General features: G+C 57.4%; 1 protein-coding gene across 1 annotated transcript; it reads left to right on the top strand.

The window, feature by feature from the left end:
- The first annotated feature begins 75 nt into the window (after positions 1–75).
- LOC117645308 (septin-7) lies at positions 76–19,873 on the top strand. Its single transcript, XM_034385381.1, has 12 exons — positions 76–185; positions 7,159–7,723; positions 14,442–14,616; positions 14,760–14,927; positions 15,008–15,215; positions 15,323–15,575; positions 15,664–15,853; positions 15,947–16,112; positions 16,791–16,832; positions 17,788–17,923; positions 18,012–18,175; positions 19,340–19,873. The coding sequence occupies exons 2-12, from the start codon at positions 7,196–7,198 to the stop codon at positions 19,476–19,478; spliced, it is 2,169 nt and encodes a 722-aa protein (XP_034241272.1). The 5' UTR covers positions 76–185; positions 7,159–7,195; the 3' UTR covers positions 19,479–19,873.
- Positions 19,874–19,980: the final 107 nt, after the last annotated feature.

Below are 19,980 nucleotides of genomic sequence, written 5' to 3'. Positions count from 1 at the left end.
ACCAACATCTGTACGGCTGTGCCTGGCTGTGCCGCGCCGCCACGCCACGCCACGCTCCCAGTCACTCAGTGCGTGTCTGTAGTCCGTGCCGCGCGGACGGCGTCGCCCAGCACCGCGTAGTGCTGCATCGTGTGTGCGTGACGTTATGCCCAGTGTCGCGTCGCGAGTGACAAGAGGCTAAGAAGGTGTGTGTGTGTGTGTCGGTTGCTTCGCGTCCAGAGTGTCCAGGACGGCGTCCAGGGCCTGGACTCCAGGCTGGGTGGTCCAGGACGGTGTCCTGCCGGCTCCACGGCGGCCCCTGAGGCCCTGCTCGCTGGCCGGCGGTCCTCGCTCAACATATGGGCCCCGCAGAGGGGGTGGGGGCGGCAAGCCGCAACAGGGGGCGGGCCTAGAAGAGAAGGGTTGGGTTCGGGTTGGGTCTGGTGGTTAAGGGAAAGGGTTTTACAGTGAAGGGCGCAAGGGTGCCTACCCACAAGGCGTCCGGCTGAATCATTTAGCAGGCTGGCCACCCTTTACCTCTCCGTGACGTGCCTCGCGGCGTCGTGGACCCCAACGCGAGCCCCAAAAGTGACCCGGCCGGTTTCGGGTGCTTCGAGTGCTGGCCGTGCTGGCCGCAGTCCGCCCGCTTGACGTGGCCAAGGCCGAGGGCGCCGAGGGCGAGGGGGTTGTGGGGCCCGGATGGGGTGTGACGCGGTGCGCCACGGCCTGACACCTGTCGCCCGCCACCCCCTGGAGGCCCCCCGGCTGTGCCCCCGCCGCCCCCGCCCCGCGAGGACTTGGAGGACTTCTCCAGCCAGCAGTGACATGCCCGCCCGCCTCGCTAGTGCCCCGGCCTCGGCCGCCTCACTGGGCAAATTGGATGCGAGCCGACGGCCTGGAAGGTCCTGGAAGGCTGCAAGTGGAGCGGGCTGCCTACTCGGCCAGGGTGGCTGCGGACACTGTCGGCAGATTGTGCCCCGGTCGCTGAATGGTACTCGAACCGAACGTGTGACCCCACTAATGGACTGCTCTCCGAACGAGGAATCCATTGGTGGGGTCACACGTTCGGTTCGAGTCCTGTTCAGTGACTGTGGAGCTCAAAACGCGTCCGGGATTTTGACCGCCTCCACTGTGCGGCGGACGCTGCCCGAGGTTCAACGCAGTTGTTGGGGTGCTTTGGAACACAGGCGCGCAGTGCGCGGGCCTGGGCTGGCGGGGCTGGCGGTGGAGGCCCTGGGGAGCGCGGACAGACACATGGCAGGGAGGGTTGGGGCAGACGGGGCTGACGGGGCGGGCGGCGGCAGTGCCTCCCCCGCTACGGCGCCGCGGGGCCGCGCGCCTCGCCCTCCGGCTCACAGTGTACGCGCTCACAGTGTACACCCTACGCACTGCGCGCTGCGCGGCCCGCCTTTTCGGGGGTCCGCGTTGTCGGAGGGTGCTGCGCGTCGCTGCGCGCTCTCCTGCAATATCGATTGACTTCTTGGAGGCCGTCTCCGAGGAGGACGGTGCCCCGGAGGCAGCCCAGCCGCCAGGCCCGCCAGGGATGTTCGGGGGTGTTGCGCTCGGCGCCTCCTAATGGCCTCGTGTCCCGGGGTCCCGGGTTCGAATCCCGGGGCGAAGGCTCCTTTTCGGGCTGTTTTACGGTCACTTTGTTTCCAACGGCCCGGCCGCTCCGACGGCCTGCCGTGGCCTGCCCGCCGCGTTTACGTCTGTTTATAGTTTTAGTGCGGCGAGCCAGCCGTTGACCCGCGGCACCGCTGCGCTTGCACCACCGACAAATAACGCCATCAGCTGACCGACTCCGTCTCTCTCGCACTCGCGGCGCGTCCCCTTTGGGCCCTATGGGTGCGAGAGAGACAGAGCGACGAAAACGGACTCTCGGAGTGCAGCTCAAAGACCGTCCTTGTGTCGGAGGCGGCGGTCTCGGGGGACGATCGTCGGGGAGCTATCGCTTTACACGCTGTGTGCGTTATCCCGCCTGTCTGTCTGCCTGTCTGTCCGTCCGAGATCTGGTTAGTGTAGTGTACGGCTCGGTCAATCTGGCGGCCGGACGCGCTGGGCCAGCCAGTCGGCCAGCCAGTCGGTACAGTACACGCGTTCAATGACTCTTTGTCCCATCTTGGGATGCGCTTGGCTCCGCCCCGCCCCGCCCCGCCCCGCCCCGCCCCCGCGCCGACGTACGCGGAGGGCGTAAGTTAGTCGGAGCCCTGTGGAGCGAAGGTAATGGGGAATACAGTGTGGGCGTCGCTGTCGGAGTCCGTCGTCCGCGGAGAGGGCCTTCTCGGCGTGGTGGCGGCGCGGCTCGCCCCGCCGCGCGGAGGGCGTGTTGGGAATGGATGAGAAATGCATCATGGGCTCGGCCGCTCCGAGCGCGCCACGCTCATTTCGAACCGCGCCGTCGCCGTGGGTGCGAGAGAGACGGACTGCGCTTCCCGGAGGCGATGAAGCTGATGGTTATCGGCGTGCCTCGCGCCGCGCGTCGGAAGTGCACGAAGTGCAGCAGGACGTGCTAGAGGCCCTCCTTGTGGTGCTGGCGGTGCGGACCAGGACCGCAGCTTGGCCGCGCTGCGACACCGTCTGTGTTATTTTTAGCCTCCAGCCGCCCCCTTCCCCTCCCCGCCGTGTGGTGTGGTGCCCCCTGGCCGCCTCTCCGTGTGCCCTACAAGGTTTGGCGCACTGGCCGTTTTATTAAAGACACTGCACTGGAATGTCCCTAGAGGAGCTGGAGTGTCTATCGGCCGCTGGTCGCTCCAGAGGGGCGTGCGTTCCGTTCCAGGCAGTTCCAGGACCGGCTGGAAAGGGATCGCCGTGGGACTGGAGGGCTGGGGCGCCGCTCCAGCGTGGGCTGCACTGGAAGGGCCTGGAGGCGGCGGCCGCGACACAGTGGATACGCGTCTAGAATTTTTGCTGCCTCCGCCGAAGATGGACGATCGGAGGAGGCTCCACGAAAATGGGTGGCAAACTCGACCGAACCTCACCAAGCTGCGCGACTCGGATTGATTGTCGTCCGACGTCAGTGGCTTGGATGAAGCGTCGGCTCTCTCCGAGCCCCTCCGAGCCCCTCCGGGGTCGCGGGTCGCGGTCCGAGCGTCGTCGCCGTCACCTTATGTGACGGACGGGCTCTCCTCTCTGCCAGGGGCCGCCCTTGTAAGGGGCGAGGGCGGCTGCGTCGCTAGTGGCCGTCCAGCAGACGGAGAGTCGTCTTCGTGGCTCTTCCTCTCTCGCACCTAAACGGTACGCCCTTCGAGTACGAGAGAGACAGAGCGACGAAATCGACTCTCGGAATCGGTCTGCAGGGTGGCGTCCGAATGGTTCCAGCCTGGCGGGGCGTCGCCGTGCGCTGCTGAGTGTAGCGGTTTCGCACGCGCGTGCGAGAGAGACAGAGACGGCGGCGGCGCTGCGAGTGCGAGAGAGACAGACTGAGGGAAAGGCGCGAGCCGCGGCGTACTCGCGTGGCCGCGACGCGGCAAAAGGGAATGCAGGGTTAATTATCGCCTGGGCACGATGGAGAGTCAGTCGTTGAGGCGAGGCAGTCACACTCCGCTTGTCCGAGCCGTCAGACCCGCTGTCGCTCCAAACTAGAAATGTTTTGAAACACGAATTTGGCGGCAAAAAAATTGAAATTTTCGCTTGTATTCAATTTTGCCAACTTTATCCAAGGTTTACCGTTGGCACGCTGGATTCCCTGGCCCGGGCGGCTGGCCGTGCTTTGCCCGACGGCGCGCTTGGCCGTGCCACAGGCCGTGCCGGGCTGTACTTTACTGTACTGTATTGGTCGGCCTGTGGAAGTAATCAGTGATCTCCGCCGGCATCTTCCCTTCTCTATATTTTTATTTTCTTTCTTCCTCGCGTTCCTTTTGTGGAGCGCGCGGCCCGCCGCGCCGTCCGGCCGTCTGGCCTGGAAGTCTGAGAGTCTGGTAGGCCTGCCCATGGCCTGCCCATGGCCTGCCTGCCCGCGGCGGTACGAGGAGGAAGCGACATGGAGCGGGCCGTCGACGTCGTCGACGTGGCCGTCGCACATCGCACAGTGGGCCAGAAGACCGGCGGAGGCGGCCAAAGCCCTAGACGCGTTTCGAGCTCCAGAGTCGCTAAATGGGGCTCGAACCGAACGTGTGACCCCACCAATGGACTCCTCGTTCGGAGAGCAGTCCATTGGTGGGGTCACACGTTCGGTTCGAGTCCTGCTCAGCGACTCTGGAGCTCAAAACGCATCTAGGGCTTTGGCCGCCTCCGCCGGTCTTCCGGCCCACTGTGCGTCGCTGTCCTGCGCGGCCCGCACACTTTAATTGTCGCTGGAAGGGTTTCGGAACGGAAAGCGTGTCGACCCGTGCAGTAACGACTGCGTGTCGGAATTGAATCCCCTGTCTCTCTCGCTCGCGCTAATAGCGCTGACGATGAGAGATTGGCAAGAAGCAGCCCTCCGATCGCAAGTCGCTGGCCGCGTCACGCTGTTCCTGGAACCGAACGTGTGAACGTGCTCCAGAGTCGCTAAATGGGACTCGAACCGAACGTGTGACCCCACCAATGGATTGCTCTCCGAACGAGGAGTCCATTGGTGGGGTCACACGTTCGGTTCGAGTCCCATTCAGCGACTCTGGAGCTCAAAACGCGTCCGGGGTTCCGATCGCGGCCCGCTGCGGCGCGGCACGTGTTCGGTGGGCACTCCGTGGCGGTGCGCTGTTTCATGGGCCGCGCGCCGCACCGAGGCGCCGAGCTGTATTTTTAGTGGTCATAAGTCGGTCATGATTTATTCGAGGGCGGGGCGGGGCGGGGCGGGGTGAAAGCCCATTTGTTGTTGTTGGTCGCGCGGGGTCCTACGGTGAACGGCGCTGGGGCCGTCTTGGTGTGTGTGCGCGCGCCGTGCGGGAACGGTTGGGAAATCGGTGCCTTTCCCAGCCCCTCACCGCTGGCCCACCCATTGACAACTTCCACCACAAAGGAACTGTCTCCAAGTCGCCCTTCTCCTTGGCCTAAACCCATGGAAATTCTATTTTAAAAATATGGAGTGCTCGGTTATTACTACGCAGCACGTGGCCGTGCCCCCCCCCCCCTCCTCACCGGAAATGACCCCGCCGTGCCACGCGTCGCCACCACACTGCGCGTGCCTGCATGTCACGCTACGGTGCACGCTGCACCTTGCTGGTATGCATTAGCTGCGCCGCGCCGCGTGTGTGTTGTTTTTAGTTTCGGAAAAGTGGGGGGGGGGGCACTGGACACTGCGAGTCTGCCATAGCTTTCCCGCACGTTCGGTCTCGGCTAAGCTCACGGGTTCGAACGCTGCCGGCTGGTGGTAGTAAATCAATTTAATGATAAGAAAATTGAATTGAAAATTAATCATTTTTGTGGTGTACCGTGCCTTCCTCGGCGTCGGCCCTGCTCCTTTCTCCAGTGCGTCGTCGGCAGGGGCCGTTTTTCCGCTCCGGGATTGCCCGTCCGTTCGTCTGTCTGTCTGTCTGTCTGTCCGTCTGTGCGTCCTTCCTCTCAATTACGAAGCGACCAATTGGACTGGCATCAGGTGCGCAGGCGACAGTGTAGGGACCTCCGCACACGCCCTGTAGAGACCGAGAGAGAGAGAGAGAGAGAAAACTCTGTCTCTCTTTCCCTCCCTCGCGCCGAGCAGTTCCGCCGGCGCCCGATCTGATTTCTGGAATTGCGTTTCCGGGCGTTGGGGCGCGCGCACTCGATGCGACGTGGCTGCTCTCAAAGTTGTGGAAGTTGTTGACGGCTGGCTGGCTGGCTGGATGGCTGGCTGGCTGGCTGCTGCCTGGCTGGCTGGCTGGCTGGCTGACTGACTGACTGGCTGACTGGCTGGCTGGCTGGCTGGCTGACTGACTGACTGACTGGCTGACTGACTGGCTGACTGGCTGGCTGGCTGACTGACTGACTGGCTGGCTGGCTGGCTGGCTGACTGACTGACTGGCTGACTGACTGGCTGGCTGGCTGGCTGACTGACTGGCTGACTGGCTGGCTGGCTGACTGACTGACTGGCTGGCTGACTGGCTGACTGGCTGGCTGGCTGGCTGGCTGGTCGACGCGCTCCGTTTGGACAGGCGGGCTTGCAGTGCGGTGTACTGTACTGTACTTACTGCAGACGCTCTGTCCCTCTCTCCTCTCTCTCGCACGCCCGCCGCCCGAGAGGGTGCGAGCGAGACGGAGACGGCCTGTCGTCGTCAAAATAAAGCGGATTGCGGACGGAGTGACGGAAAGGGGGACTCTCTCTTCGCGTGTGCCTTCGGAGCCTTTGCCCGTCCAGCGAGACCAACGACACTTCGGTCGGTTCCCGTCCGCCGCACCGCGAGGCACTGCACTGCGATGCAGTTTTGCTTTGCTTCCTCCGGGGAAACGAGGCTGCGGCAAAAAAAAGGTGGACATTGATGACAAATTTCGAGACGCTTTTTTTGTCGTTTGCTCGCCGCTCGAGTAGCGCCAAGTCGTTGCGGAAAGCGGGCGGCAGCGGCAGGAAATTGCCGAGGAAAGTGAGGCAGGCAGAGAAAATTGAATTTAATTATTTTTTTTTGGTGCGTCTATCTTATTTCTTGCCGTGCTCGACTGTCCGCGCTCTGCAGCCGCCAGGCCGGCTGTACGCAGTCGGCCGCGGGGCGTCTTATTGTCCGGGCTTATCGGTGTGTGCAGTGCCGGCACGCCGGGGGTCGGGGTTCGACTCCCGGCGGCTGCCACTTTGTTTTCGCCGCCGCTCAGTGGGTCAGAAGACCGGTGGAGGCGGCCAAAACTCTAGACGCGTTTTGAGCTCCAGAGTCGCTAAATAGGGCTCCAACCGAACGAGTGACCCCATCAATGGATTCCTCGTTCGGAGAGCAATCCATTGGTGGGGTCACACGTTCGGTTCGAGTCCCATTTAGCGACTCTGGAGCTCAAAACGCGTCTAGGGTTTTGTCCGCCGGCGCCGGTGCTGTCGCCGCTGTCGCGCTTAGCGGATGCCTCGCAACCCTTGTGCCTGGTGGCCCTTGTGGGGCAACGTCTACTTTTACGGGGGATTTATTTCGGTCGCCCTCTGGGGCTTGGCGCCGTGGCGTGGCGGCCAGGATGCCGTTGCGTCGCTCGGCTCGGCGCCTTCCTGTGGGCCGTTTGTTTGGGCCGCCATCCTGGACACCCTGGACGTGAAGCAACCCGAGGGACAGGCGGGAGCAGCCCGGGCTGACCGTCCTCGTCTCTGTGCAGTAAGGAGTAGCACCTCGACGGCGTCCTCCTCGCCACCATGAGCGGAGTCAACGGCTTGAACGGGCACGCCGCCAACGGCTCGTCGGCCAACGGCCTGTCCACCAACGGCACGGCCAACGGCGCCTCGGCCACCAACGGCAGCGCCGCGACCTCGGCGACGGCGTCCCCGCTGGCCACCCTCAAGGCGCGCGCCAGCATCGGCGCGTCGGCGGCCTCGCCCGGCTCCTACATGTACACCAGCTCGTCCAGCCTGCTCAAGGGCACGTCGGCCAAGCCCGTGCCGCCGCCCACGCTGCCCAAGTACACCAGCACGACGGCCATCACGTCCTCCATGACGGCCTCCAACAGCCTGGCGGGCGTCGGCGCCTCGTCGGCCAGCTCCACGTACCGCCTGGCCAGCCTGGACCGCCTCGCGCAGCGCCAGCGCCTCTTCGAGACCACCACGGCGGCCGGCGGACCGCAGGGCCCGCCCCCCAACGCGCCGCCCCCGGTGCCCACCACCGTGCCCGGCTCGGGGGCCGCGGGGGCGGCGGGGGCCGCTCAGACCCCGTCCAACGGCGACCTGGTGAGTAGCGCGCCGCGGAGAACGCCTTGCACTGTAGGCAAGCCCGCGACTCGCGGCCGTGTTGCGGGGCGGCCCAGCCTCTCCGCCACAGGGGCTGGCCCGGGCTGCTACTGGCTGGCCGGCCCTGCCCTGCGTCCCGCGCTCGGACTGAATGGCAGCCTTTGACGAAACGCCCCACGCGAGCAAGGCCACGGCGCCGCCGACACAGGGGCCTTTCTTCTCGGCCCGTCCTCGTCTTCGCCCTGGACGCCATTCTGTGGAGCGATTCCCATTGCGTCGCTCTGTCTCTCTCGCACCCACAGGCACGCCCCTTGAGTGCGAGAGTGACAGAGCGACGCTGGCGGCCGCGTTCCTCCGGGCGCTTCTCGGCCTTGGCTGCCCGTTTTCGTCCACAGTGTGGTGGCCGATGGCCCGGAGCGGCTTGCCGTTGATCGCTGTCTCTCTCGCACCCGTTGGGCCGTTCTAGTGCACTACTGCGTGCACTGCGTGCTTGGCTCCCCGGTCAGGTAGGCGCCGCACCGTGCCGCACCTCGTCGCGTTGCGGTGCTCCGCCACTGCTACCTTGCTGTCCGCCCGCGAAAACAACAACAACAAGAAAGCCGCGGGAACGCGCAGCCCTGATTGGCTTTTACACGTTAGCACTCCTCTCCCGATAGGAGCCCTATTGTTTTCGGTCTGGCACTTTTCAAAAAGTATTTTGAAGAAGAATCTGTGGGGGTTGAAAAATGCACGCTCCCTGTGATGTTGGAAAATAGTCTGCAGTGCTTTGTCCAAGAGAGTTGTTGCTGTTCGGTGTGGTGATCTCGGAGATAGATGTTGCTGGAAATGGCGCGGGCCCGGCTGCCCCGTCCGCTCTGACTGCTCGCAGTGCGGATTGAGACAAATGAGTGCTGCAGGCTGCACATTCCGTTCCAGCCCTGCCAAGCCCTGCCAACGGGTGCTTCTGCAGACCGAGAGTCGTCGCCCCGTCTCTCTCGCACTCGCGGGGCGTGCCGTGTGGGTGCGAGAGAGACAGAGAGAGTGCTGCTGGCGGGCGTCGTGGGTGTTCTTTTCGCCACCGTCATGGCCTGCTCGGCGTGCTGGTGCCGCTGCCCGGCGGTGGCCAATTAGACCCTTGACGATGTTCTCCCGGCCGGTGTCCGGGACTCTGGTCTATTTATTTCGAGGTGTTTTATTCGGTCGCTGGAATGAGTCTGGTTCGATTGTTGTTGTTGCTGGTGGTGGTCTTGTTGGCGGCGAGGCACAATGGCCGGCCGGGTCGCGTCGCCGTCGCCGTCCTGTTGAATTACCTGCCCGACGGGGTCCTCGACGAGGTCCTTGCTCTTGGGGGGCGTGGTGCGCGCCGTGCTACAGGCTCGCCCACTCCAAGGCCTCCTCCCTGAGCCCAAGGCCCCAAGGCCGCGCAGTGGGCCAGAAGGCCGGCGAGGCGGTCAAAACCCCGGACGCGTTTTGAGCTCCAGAGTCGCTAAATAGGACTCGAACCGAACGTGTGACCCCACCAATGGATTCCTCGTTCGGAGAGCAATCCATTGGTGGGGTCACACGTTCGGTTCGAGTCCTGTTCAGCGACTCTGGAGCTCTGCACGCGTCCAGAGTTTCGGCCGCCTCCACCGGTCCTCTGGCCCACTGTGGGCCGGAAGGGCGAGCCGGAGATGCGTCGGCCCGGTCCGGAGACGAGACGCACTCGGCCGCGCGTCGGCACTGCACGGCACTGCACTGCACTTCGACGGCCACGTCGCGTCGCTCCGCCCGCCGCGCGCCGCCCGCACCGGAACCGTGTTCTGCTTGCTCCGCCGGATTGACAAGTCGCAGCGCGTGCGTCCGGCCGTCCGGTGCGGCCAGCACACTACACTGACTCCGAGAGTCGCCTTCGTCGCGCTGTCTCTCTCGCACCTACACGGGACGCCCCATGAGTGCGAGAGAGACAGAGCGACGAGTCTCGGAATCAGTCTGCAGTGGCGTGCCATGGCATGCTTGGCGGCCCTCCGGATGCGTGGGCGACGCTGCGCGTCCGCGTCGCGACACTGCATAGACAGAGTCCTAGGCCTCGGCGCGGGGTAGCGCCGCCCGCTGCGTGACTTGGCGTGCGGCCAGCGCGCTACCCCTCGTCGACGGGGACCCTCGCCGTGTGTCGCTGGAGACCTTTCGGCCGATTGCTTCGGCCCTTGCTGGAAGTCGGTCGCCTTTCCCCACAGCTGCCGCCGACTGCCGCTCCGTGCCGCTCCGAGGTCGTTTCCGGCCCTCGCCGCAAATCACAAAACGAGAACAGAAAAATTCATAGCGTCTACACTGGATCTTTTGTCTTCCTAAAAAACTTAATAATCCACGCCATGCATGCACGCCGCTCGTAACTTCTCCCCCCGTCTACGAAGACACGGCACCATAATCTCTGGAAAAGTTGCGTTATTTGTGGTTGGCTGGTCCCTTGAGGACCTGGATGGCGGTGGGGGGAGGACGTGCCTGTGTGTGTTGTTTCTCGACAGTAAAGAATGTGTTTCTCTGTGTTGCAGGTGAGTGGCGTTAGTGTCGGAGGAGCAGTGAGTAGCTGGGCTGGCCGGGCCAGTAGAACGTCATTCCAGGTCGGATTTTTCACCCTTTTTTTAACAAGTTACATTAAACGGGAACGAGAGAGTTGAGGATGGTCGTGTTTCCGCTGCAGCCGTTCGACTCGCTGCGAGCTTTGATTAAAGTTCCTTTCTTGCTTTGTATAGAAACACGTTAAATTTAGAAAGCGGTTCCCGCTGCTTCTGTGTACCTTTGGGGCTTGTCTACATATCTGGAGGTTCATCTCTCGGATGGATGGAGGTTTCCCGACGCGTTTTCGCGCTGCCTTGGCCTGGCGGTTTTCTCACGGCGTACGCGCGGTAGTACAGTGTAGTAATGGGTTTATCTCGGCGAGATTATTATTATTGTTGTTGTTGTTTGAGGCTCCCGGCATGTCGGCCACGTAATTGCAAGCAAGGCTAGACCAATTCGTACATGTTTTCCTTGGCGATGGGCAGAGCGAGGCACAGTGGGCCAGAAGACCGGTGGAGGCCGGCAAAACTCTAGACGCGTTTTGAGCTCCAGAGTCGCTAAACGGGACTCAAACCAAACGTGTGACCCCACCAATGGATTGCTCTCCGAACGAGGAATCCATCGGTGGGGTCGTATGTTCGGTTCGAGCCCCATTCAGCGACTCTGGAGCTCAGAACGCGTCTAGAGTTTTGCCGGCCCGCGTCGGTGTTCTGGCCCACTGTGGGATAGCCGCGGTGCGCGCGGTGCGGTCGGAGCGCGGCAACTTTTAAAATGAGATGCCGGGTAAGGTACGGGGGCGTGTATAGCAGTGCACTTACCACGCGAACGGGGCGCAAAATTGAAAATTGTCTGATAGGTAGCAGCTGGCTGTACGGTGGTTGTCTTTCTCTCTCGCTCTTTCCGGTCAGTGCCAGCGAGTGTTCTCTTTCTGAATGGGCGCTCTGTTCGGTAAGCGAAGGCAGCAGCAGCGCGCTAACGCTCCACATGTGGGGGGTCTGCCTGCGCGCGCAACCGGCCTGCAGTTTTCTACTTCGCGAAAAAAAAATTAAAAAATAAATTGGGTGACTTTATTGCGCCTGGCCTTTCCCGCTTTACTTTTATCGCTGCGTGAGGCCCTGCAATGGCCCTGCAAGCGCCCTTTTGCAGGTTGTTAGCTCCCTTGGCCCTCCGCCCAGTGGCCCCGCGACGCCCCGCGACGCCCCGCGACCTACGCGGTCCAAAAGGGCCCCCTTGCCGCCCTTTTGGGGCCCCTTTGGCCCCTACCCTCTTTTTGGACGGCCGTGCACGCCCGTGGGCGTAGCCAAGGCGTGGCCACTGCATCCCGGCTCGAACCGAACGCGTGACCCCGCCAATGGATTCCTCGTTCGGAGAGCCATCCATTGGTGGGGTCACACGTTCCGTTCGAGTCCCACTAAGCGACTCTGGAGCTCAAAACGCGTCCACAGTTTTTGCCGCCTCCACCGGTCTTGTGGCAAACCCACTGTGGGCTGTGGGTGTGAAGCGCTGATAAGTGGGGCTCTGCTGCGCCACTGTACACACTGTGGTGCACACAGTGGCGGAACTAGTTTTTGGCCTGGCCGTGCCCAAGGCTGTGCCAAGGTCGCCTGGGGGCTGGCGGGGCTGAGCTCTCCACTGGAGGGCGGGCCGGCGCGGGTCTAGCTGTCATGGCACGGTGGCGGCGGCCGTTGCCCGCCCCGTCGCCGTCCCTGTGGTGTGGTGGTCCCCGTCAGTCGTCGCTCGTCCTTCCCCCCGCGCGGTGCGGAGCGCGGAGCCGCGGAGCACGCCGAGGGTCGACGACGCCGAGGGTCGCGGTCGTCGCGGTGCTCCGAGGTACGCCGTCGTGTCGCCGCCGAGCGCAGACGCGCCTGTCGATGTTGGAGGCCGCCGTCGGGACGACAGGTGCAGGCTGTTCGTGTTGCGGCCGATAGCTCCGCCCCGAGCCGCCCTTCTTCGCTCCGTCTCTCTCGCTCTCACGGGGCGCCCTGTGTAGGTGCGAGTGAGACAGAGCGACTGTGACCGCCCTGCGCCCGCATTCGGCTGCCTGGCTGGTTGGCTGCTGGCCCAGTGCGATAGTGCTCCAGTTGTGCCAACTTGTGGCTGTGATAGGCCTGCGCCTGCACCGGGTCAACCGTTGCGCTGCGCCCTGCCTGCGCTTGACAGCCCGGTGCACAGTGGGCCGGAAGACCGGCGGAGGCGGCCGAAACTCCAGACGCGTGCAGAGCTCCAGAGTCGCTAAATGGGACTCGAATCGAACGTATGACCCCACCAATGGATTCCTCGTTCAGAGAGCAATCCATTGGTGGGGTCACACGTTCGGTTTCGAGTCCCATTCAGCGACTCTGCAGCTCGAAACGCGTAGATTCACGCTTAACAGCGTTGCAGTCAGTATTTAATTTTGCTGCTCGTGGTTCGCGTGGCAGCTCGCGCCGTCTCTGCTGGAGCCCCTCGGGGGTCTGGGGGCCTCGGGGCCTCGGGGGGCGCCGAGGCGTGCCTTCCTTGCGTGACCGTCAAATTGTCCCGTGATTTGTCGCCACGGCGTGGTGCGAGTCGCGCGCAGGCTCGCCGGACGGGGAGCGAAGCTAGTTTCATTTTACGGCCACACCTCCATTTAAAAAAAAAAACTTTTTAAAAAAAAATTTTTGTCCGACTTCATTTTCTTTGTTATAAAATTTTTGTTTGTTTATCTTTTATGATGATTGTGTTTAATTGATTTCTTTTTTTGCCCGCGCCTTGCTTCCGCCTTGCCCCGCACTCACTTTGCTGCACTGGACTCTGGCTAATGACTGTGGCCTTTCCTCGCGCGCCGAGTGAAATGGCGAAATGGCAGTGTCGTGGTGTCCGTTTCGCGAGTCGAGCCGGTGTCGGCGACGCTGGAGATTTAACCTTCTGCGATGCGGGCTTAGAGGCGGGGGGATTCATTCCTCTCTCTCTCTCTAATTGATAGTGTGTGCCCCTCCCTCCCAGGCGAGGCCCTGTCCCTCCTTATCCAGACGAGAGGCTGCCGTGAATTAGGATTGATTCCGAGAGTGCCCGTCGCTCGCCCGGCCCGCCGGACGGCCGGCCGCTGTAGTGACTTCCTACTTAGCCGCCCTGCCCTGCCCCGCCCCGCCCCGCCTCGCTGATGACTAGAGCGGCTTACCGGGGCTCACCCCTTCGGCCTGTCGGGTCGGGTCGGGCCGACGCGTCCCAGAGCGGTTACAGTGTAGCGGCCGAGGTTCCCGACCTCTACCTTGGCCCGTCCGTCCCTTCAAACGCCCAATGATTTTACGGGCACGTCGCTTGCGGCCGGTCCCCAGCCGCGGGGCTGCAGACTGATTCCGAGAGTCGTTTTGGTCGCTCTGTCTCTCTCGCACCTGTACGGGACGAAGCGTGAGTGCGAGAGAGACAGCGACGAAGCCGGCTCTCGGAAATCGGTCTGCGGGCGCTAACTCGCGCTTTCCTGTGTGCGTGCCTGGCGGGGTCCTGGCGGCGGGGGCCTCCCCCTCTAGTTGGTTGCTACTTGCCGCGCGAGGGCCCCGCCGAGGTACCCGTGTCGTCTCCGCGTGTCGTCCACGGCCATGGCCTCGGTCGCCTCCTTGCCGTCGTGCTCCGGGTCTTGGCCGCGGTCCGGCGCGGCGCACTCCGTCGGCAGGTGGCGGCGCCTGTCGTCGCGCGTCCGCCGCGCGTGGCGGGCCGGCCGCCTGGCCAGGAGGGCGTCGTCGGGGTGCTTGGGGCCGTCCGCGCACTCCGACGACGACGAGCCGGACACCCCGCCGTACGCGTACGCGCCCTCGCCCTATTCGTTGCGGACCTCGCCGTCGGGCACCCCGTCGCCGCGCGCGCACCGCGGCTCGCCTCCGTCGACGTCCCCGTCGAGCTCCCCGAGCTTGTCGCCCACCCTGGGCCGGCGCCTGCACGTCGGCACCATCCGCACGGAGCCCTCCATCCAGGAGGAGCTCCAGGTCTTCGTGAGTGCGCGCTGCGCGGGCTGGGCCAGAAGACCGCTGGAGGCGGTCAAAATCCCGGACGCGTTTCTAGGCCCAGACTCGCTAAATGGGACTCGAACCGAACGTGTGACCCCACCAATGGATTGCTCCCCGAACGAGGAATCCGTTGGTGGGGTCACACGTTCGGTTCGAGGTGGGCGTTTGGGTCCCCATCCCCGTGCTGTCAGACAGTGGCTGAGACAGTGAGACTAACGGCGTCCTCCTGTTTGTTGCAGCTTCAGAGCAAGCGAGAGCAGTTTTTCAAGAACGAAGCGCCGTCCACCCCCACCATGCCCGGCCCCACCCCCGGCGCAGGGTCCGCCCCCTCCGTGCCGCCGCCCACCGCCCCCGCCCCCTCCGCCATCAAGGAGGCCCTGGCCAAGCGGGCGGCCGAGCGAGGTAGGCTCAATGGTAATGTGTCACCCTTTTTTATTTTTTGTCATTGACCTTTGTTTTGGTTTTGTCGCACTCTCCACCGTTTTGCTTGCCAACCACCGGTCGATTGTGTGCGTCGTGGTGGCTGTTTTACTGACCCCTCTATTTCGTTGATTCAGGTGACTCGATTAACAATGAAGATAACAAGGAACGTTACAACAAAGAAAACAAAGCCCCAGAACGAAAGACAAAGGAACTTGACGGATACGTTGGTTTCGCTAACTTGCCAAATCAAGTCTATAGAAAAGCTGTGAAAAAGGGCTTTGACTTCACTCTTATGGTTGTTGGTGGGTATCTTTTGAAACTTTTCTTCATGTGGCGCATTAAAGTGTACTCTTGGAGTGAGCATTTGCCTTTAATTTCTCAGGTGAATCGGGTTTGGGCAAGTCAACGCTCATCAACTCAATGTTCCTGTCTGATATCTATTCCAATGAACACCCTGGTCCATCATTGAGGGTCAAGAAAACGGTTGCAGTCGAAACCAGCAAATGTCTTCTAAAGGAAAACAATGTGAATCTTTCATTAACTGTTGTTGATACTCCGGGCTTTGGTGACGCTGTTGACAACAGCAACTGGTAAGCAGCAGTCCATAAATTTATGTGAATTGACCAAATCATTAAGAGCTGTGTTTAAACCATTTGAACTGTCTTCACTCATCAGTATCTTGTTTTTTTTATTTCAGTTGGGCTCCCATAGTGGACTACATTGAATCGAAGTATGAAGAATATTTGAATGCTGAATCTCGAGTTAATCGCAAAATACTCTCAGATAGCAGAGTGCATTGCTGTCTGTATTTTATTGCTCCATCAGGACATGGGTTGAAGCCCCTTGATGTTGAGTTCATGCAGCGGCTACACGATAAAGTCAACATTATCCCAGTTATTGCAAAGGCTGATACAATGATTCCAGATGAATGCAATCTTTTCAAAAAACAGGTGTGTTTGTTATATGAAATGTGTGGCCTTAGCATATCTTGGGATGTCTTCAAGATGGAACCTTGACCATGTTGTTTTTCTTTTACAGATTCTCAATGAAATTGCACAACACAAAATAAAAATTTATGAATTTCCTGACACTGAAGACGAAGAGGAAGTAAAACAACACAAAGGACTGAAAGATCGTGTGCCATTTGCTGTCGTGGGCTCAAACACTGTCATTGAAGTTGATGGAAAGAAATTAAGAGGACGCAAGTATCCGTGGGGTATTGCAGAAGGTGAGAGAATTTTTAGCCTGTCCTTAGCATTTGTTCCTGGGAAAAGCATAGTCTGTTAGAGTGGCTGTATTAATCTTTTCCAATGTTTTCCAGTTGAAAACCTGGAGCACTGTGATTTTATTGCACTGAGAAATATGCTGATTCGGACACATCTACAAGATCTCAAAGAAGTTACCAACAGCGTCCACTATGAGAACTATCGCTGCCGGAAACTGGCTGGCCTTGGGACTGATGGCAAACCAGGAAGAATATCGAACAAGTAAGTTGAATGAAAGATGAGAAAATGATTTTTGCTGTGAAGGTGAAAAGTGTGTGGTGACAATTTGGCCATTGATACAATATGTGAGACATCAGAAGTGTCGGTCCCAGTAGGTCTCTCTGCGTTGTAGTTGTTGCTCACAATCATATCCCAGCCTACTTTATACAGAGATGTGTGGTATTTTGTTTGGTTACCAAGTTTAGATACCAGGTCTAAAACCTAACTGGATTTCTTACATCTTTCCACATCACCTCCTCCCCCTAGATTTCATTATTTGCCATTTCATTGAATTAATAGGACCTTTCCCATTCTACTGAATCAGTTAAAATCAGTGCATGGTTCATTCTCTGTAAGGACAAGTTATTCTCATATTAATGCTTATGAGCTTTGGGAGCCTTAGTGGGGAATGGATTATTTGCATGTTAACACACTTCTTTCGAGCTGCCAATGGAACTCAATGTTTCCATAATCTGGACACAAAGCTCTAACTCAACTATTGCTAATCATTGGCCTGATCTTCTTCACTGGCGAAGGAGTATGGCTCACAATGTGTGGCTCTTGTCTCACGCATGTCGTCTCCATCTTAACTGCACTCCATCTAAACAAGACTACTTTTCATGAAACCAGTTTTGACATCTTCAATGAACTGGTCAATACTAAAACACATTTTTTTCTCAGTGTGGCCACTCAAGGAGTTATGAACAGTTTCATGACAGTCTGGTAAGTGTTGATAATGTCCTTAGGTGGCTCGGAATGTGGTTGTGTTTGCTCTGCACTGAGAAGTGTGTTGCCAATTCAACAATTTAGTTCTTTATTTTTCCTAATAGCACAAGAACATAGTCTAGCTACATTGTCAAATTTCCATGCTCTATTCAGTTTATTTTTTAACCAAATTCTCTTAACTCTTTTTTGTTTAGTTCTTTAGGTTTAAACCTAACATTCCAAAGTTACAAATTGGTAGTGTTGTTTTTAGACTTTTCTCTATTGTGTAAATACACTTCTCAGGAATTTTGCTTCTCTGAGCGTTCCATTCTATGAAACCGTGGACTTGTTCCTGCTTGCGCTTGTCCCCTTTTTCGTCTCCTAGATGCATTGTCTCACTGTCTGCTGCTCTCTCTTTTCGGTAGCTGTAAGATATCACATCATCCACTCACTTTTCATCAATTGTTGGTTGCAACATCCTAAATATTCTCACTTCCATCTCATCGTTGATACCATTTCAATCAACACACTTTTTCACACGCATAGGGTTCATGCATTCTGAGAAGGTATGCAGTGTAACCCTTCACCCGTCCTGGGAATATTACAAAGTCAAAGTTACACTGTGGCCTCTATTATTTTTACTAGTTATTTCACTCACCAGTCAAGTGTACAATACCTCACAGAACCTCACTTGTCAGTGCACAGGTGCACTGGTAATGTTATACACATGTGAGCATCCTAGGAGAAAGTGTCTATGCTATTTTATTTATTCTTTCAGCTTCAAAATATCTCCTTGATTCCCGTCTATATACATTTGCATTTTAACAACATGCTGACTATTCTGTCAAGAGAAGCATGTACAGGCATGCTTCAAAGCATTACCAATAAAACTTGCATGATTATTTTCTTCCAGTCCTGTTTTCCTGTGGGAAAGTGTCCTCTCTGTAACTCGCTGTGCTAATTTGTTATCCAGGAACCCTCTGGCTCAGATGGAAGAGGAAAAGAGAGATCATGATGCCAAGATGAAGAAAATGGAGACCGAAATGGAGCAAGTCTTCGAAATGAAGGTCAAGGAAAAGAAACAAAAGCTCCGGGACTCTGAAGCAGATGTGAGTAGTGCTTCTCTAGGTCTTTGTGCCTCCTTGTTCATATTTTTGTAAAATTTTCTGGTATTTATTGAATTTTGTTTGTTCTCAGCTCCAACGCCGCCATGAGCAAATGCGAAAGTCCCTGGAACAGCAGCTTCGAGACCTTGAAGAGAAGCGAACAGCCTTCGACAAGGAGAAGCAGTCCTGGGAACAGCAGAACGGCGTCACCTTACAGGAGCTGCGTCGGCGGTCATTAGAAGCCAACAGCAAAGAGTAAGTCTTATCCTTTTTATTTCTGTCTCTCTCTTTCTCTTTACCGAAAGTGTTTTTTGTAGACACATTTATCGCAGACAGGTGTTAAGCATGGTTGGTCTTGCATGGTGGTCAATGTGGTTAAATTTGCTCCGTTACCAGTTTAGAAAAAAAAAATTCTGCATTCAGTATCTTGTATATGTTTACGTAGTCACCTCCCTTATGTTGATTGGGTATGGTATGGTTTGGGTTTTGCCTGTGGTCAGTACGTTGTTCTTTTTCTGCAGACAGTCTATCAAGCACAGACCCTTCTTTCTGCTGCCGCTGCCTTCAGAATCTTCCACAGATTCTGATGATGACTTTTGAAGTTTGAAACTAGGGTTTATCCAGCCAAAGAAAACATTTTCAGTATTTAGATGTTCTGTACTGAGTGATGTTGAAACTATTGCTTTTAGCACAACTTGGAAAATATGGTCTACTTTTTCTTTATCTCCATTTCACTTCAATTTTTTTTTTAGCGGCTATGTTTTTAATTATAGTCACATTAAATATTGAAGAAATCTAACAGTGTTATACACTCAATTTTTCTCATGACCCCTAAGTGGAGTGGAAGCTTTCAAATGATCCACACTTTTGGGGTTTTTTACCCCACATTTAATTATGAGTTGATGGCACTTGTGGGCTGGCCTGTATATGATGAAATTCCCTAGGGAATTCTATTTATTAAGCTGACCTTTGATCTTTGAACTTTAAATGTCATCAGTTCCTGTGCAAGGTCTGGATGTGGCTGCAGCTACAGGTAGTCACTGTGGAGGGGGCTTGGCTTTTAAATCTGCTTCCTCTGCAAGTTATTTTTGATGCTTGGGTCCTTCATATTTTTTTCCGTGTTATTATATTACAGTTTCACGTTCTTTTCACAACCAGAGCACCATCTTTTCTTGAACTCGATTTTTAGGCGATAAGCATTGTAGGTTCCTCCCAAATAATTTCAAAGGGGTCATTTTTAAATTCTTCACAATTGGTCATCACGTTGACGTTGTGCATGTGCTGCCTGTATGTGTATGTCTGAATGTTGTCGCCCACTCCACCCCTTGTTTCGCCATCCCGCCACCCTTCCTACTCCTCTTGTAGTGTGCGTAGCTGCGTAGCGTTGTGGGTCATGTCGCCCTCATGTCATGTCCACAGGAATGACATGTGCTCTGCCGACGACCTTATGGCCCTGCCCTCAAAACCCAGCAAGGGCGGTCCGAACGCCCCGCGCAGACGTCACTCCTTCCATCACCGCAACATGGCCGCTAATGCTAGCGAGTGCAAGCAGCAGTGACATGTGGACATGCTTTCTCTTGTGCCTTTCATGGTTCACTCTTATCGTTTTATTTTATTTTTTTGGTTCATGTTTCGTTCATTTGTTTATTTCATTGACCTTTGTGTTGTATGAGGTTCCCCACTTCATTGAGGGATCTAGTAATTAGCAACAGTATTTATTATTATTTGTGCTTGCGATTTTTGTAGTGTTTCATGTATGTGTTCAGCATCTAGTGCCTATGTATGACTGTAACATTATTTTTTGTTATCTTTGTGGCCATATCTTAATTTCTTTTAGTAATTTTTAATTTTCCTAATTGTAAATGAACTGTTGGTATTATTTTACTTCCTAAGTGCTTGTTCTGTGTGCACTGCAATGGCTTTGCCAATTAATTTTACTGAGGCTGATCTGATGTGGCTTGTATGCTTTTTCAGGTCGACCAACTCCATGTTGCAGTTTATTCGTAAAGCTATGTAAAGCCTGTAAGCATTTGATTGCTCCTTCCACAGAAGAACTTCTT

Source organism: Thrips palmi, unplaced genomic scaffold, assembly GCF_012932325.1.
Source record: "Thrips palmi isolate BJ-2018 unplaced genomic scaffold, TpBJ-2018v1 HiC_scaffold_18, whole genome shotgun sequence".
Classification (NCBI taxonomy): Eukaryota; Metazoa; Arthropoda; class Insecta; order Thysanoptera; family Thripidae; genus Thrips; species Thrips palmi.
The sequence above is the reverse complement of the archived record's forward strand: the minus strand, read 5'-3'. Positions and strand labels throughout refer to the sequence as shown.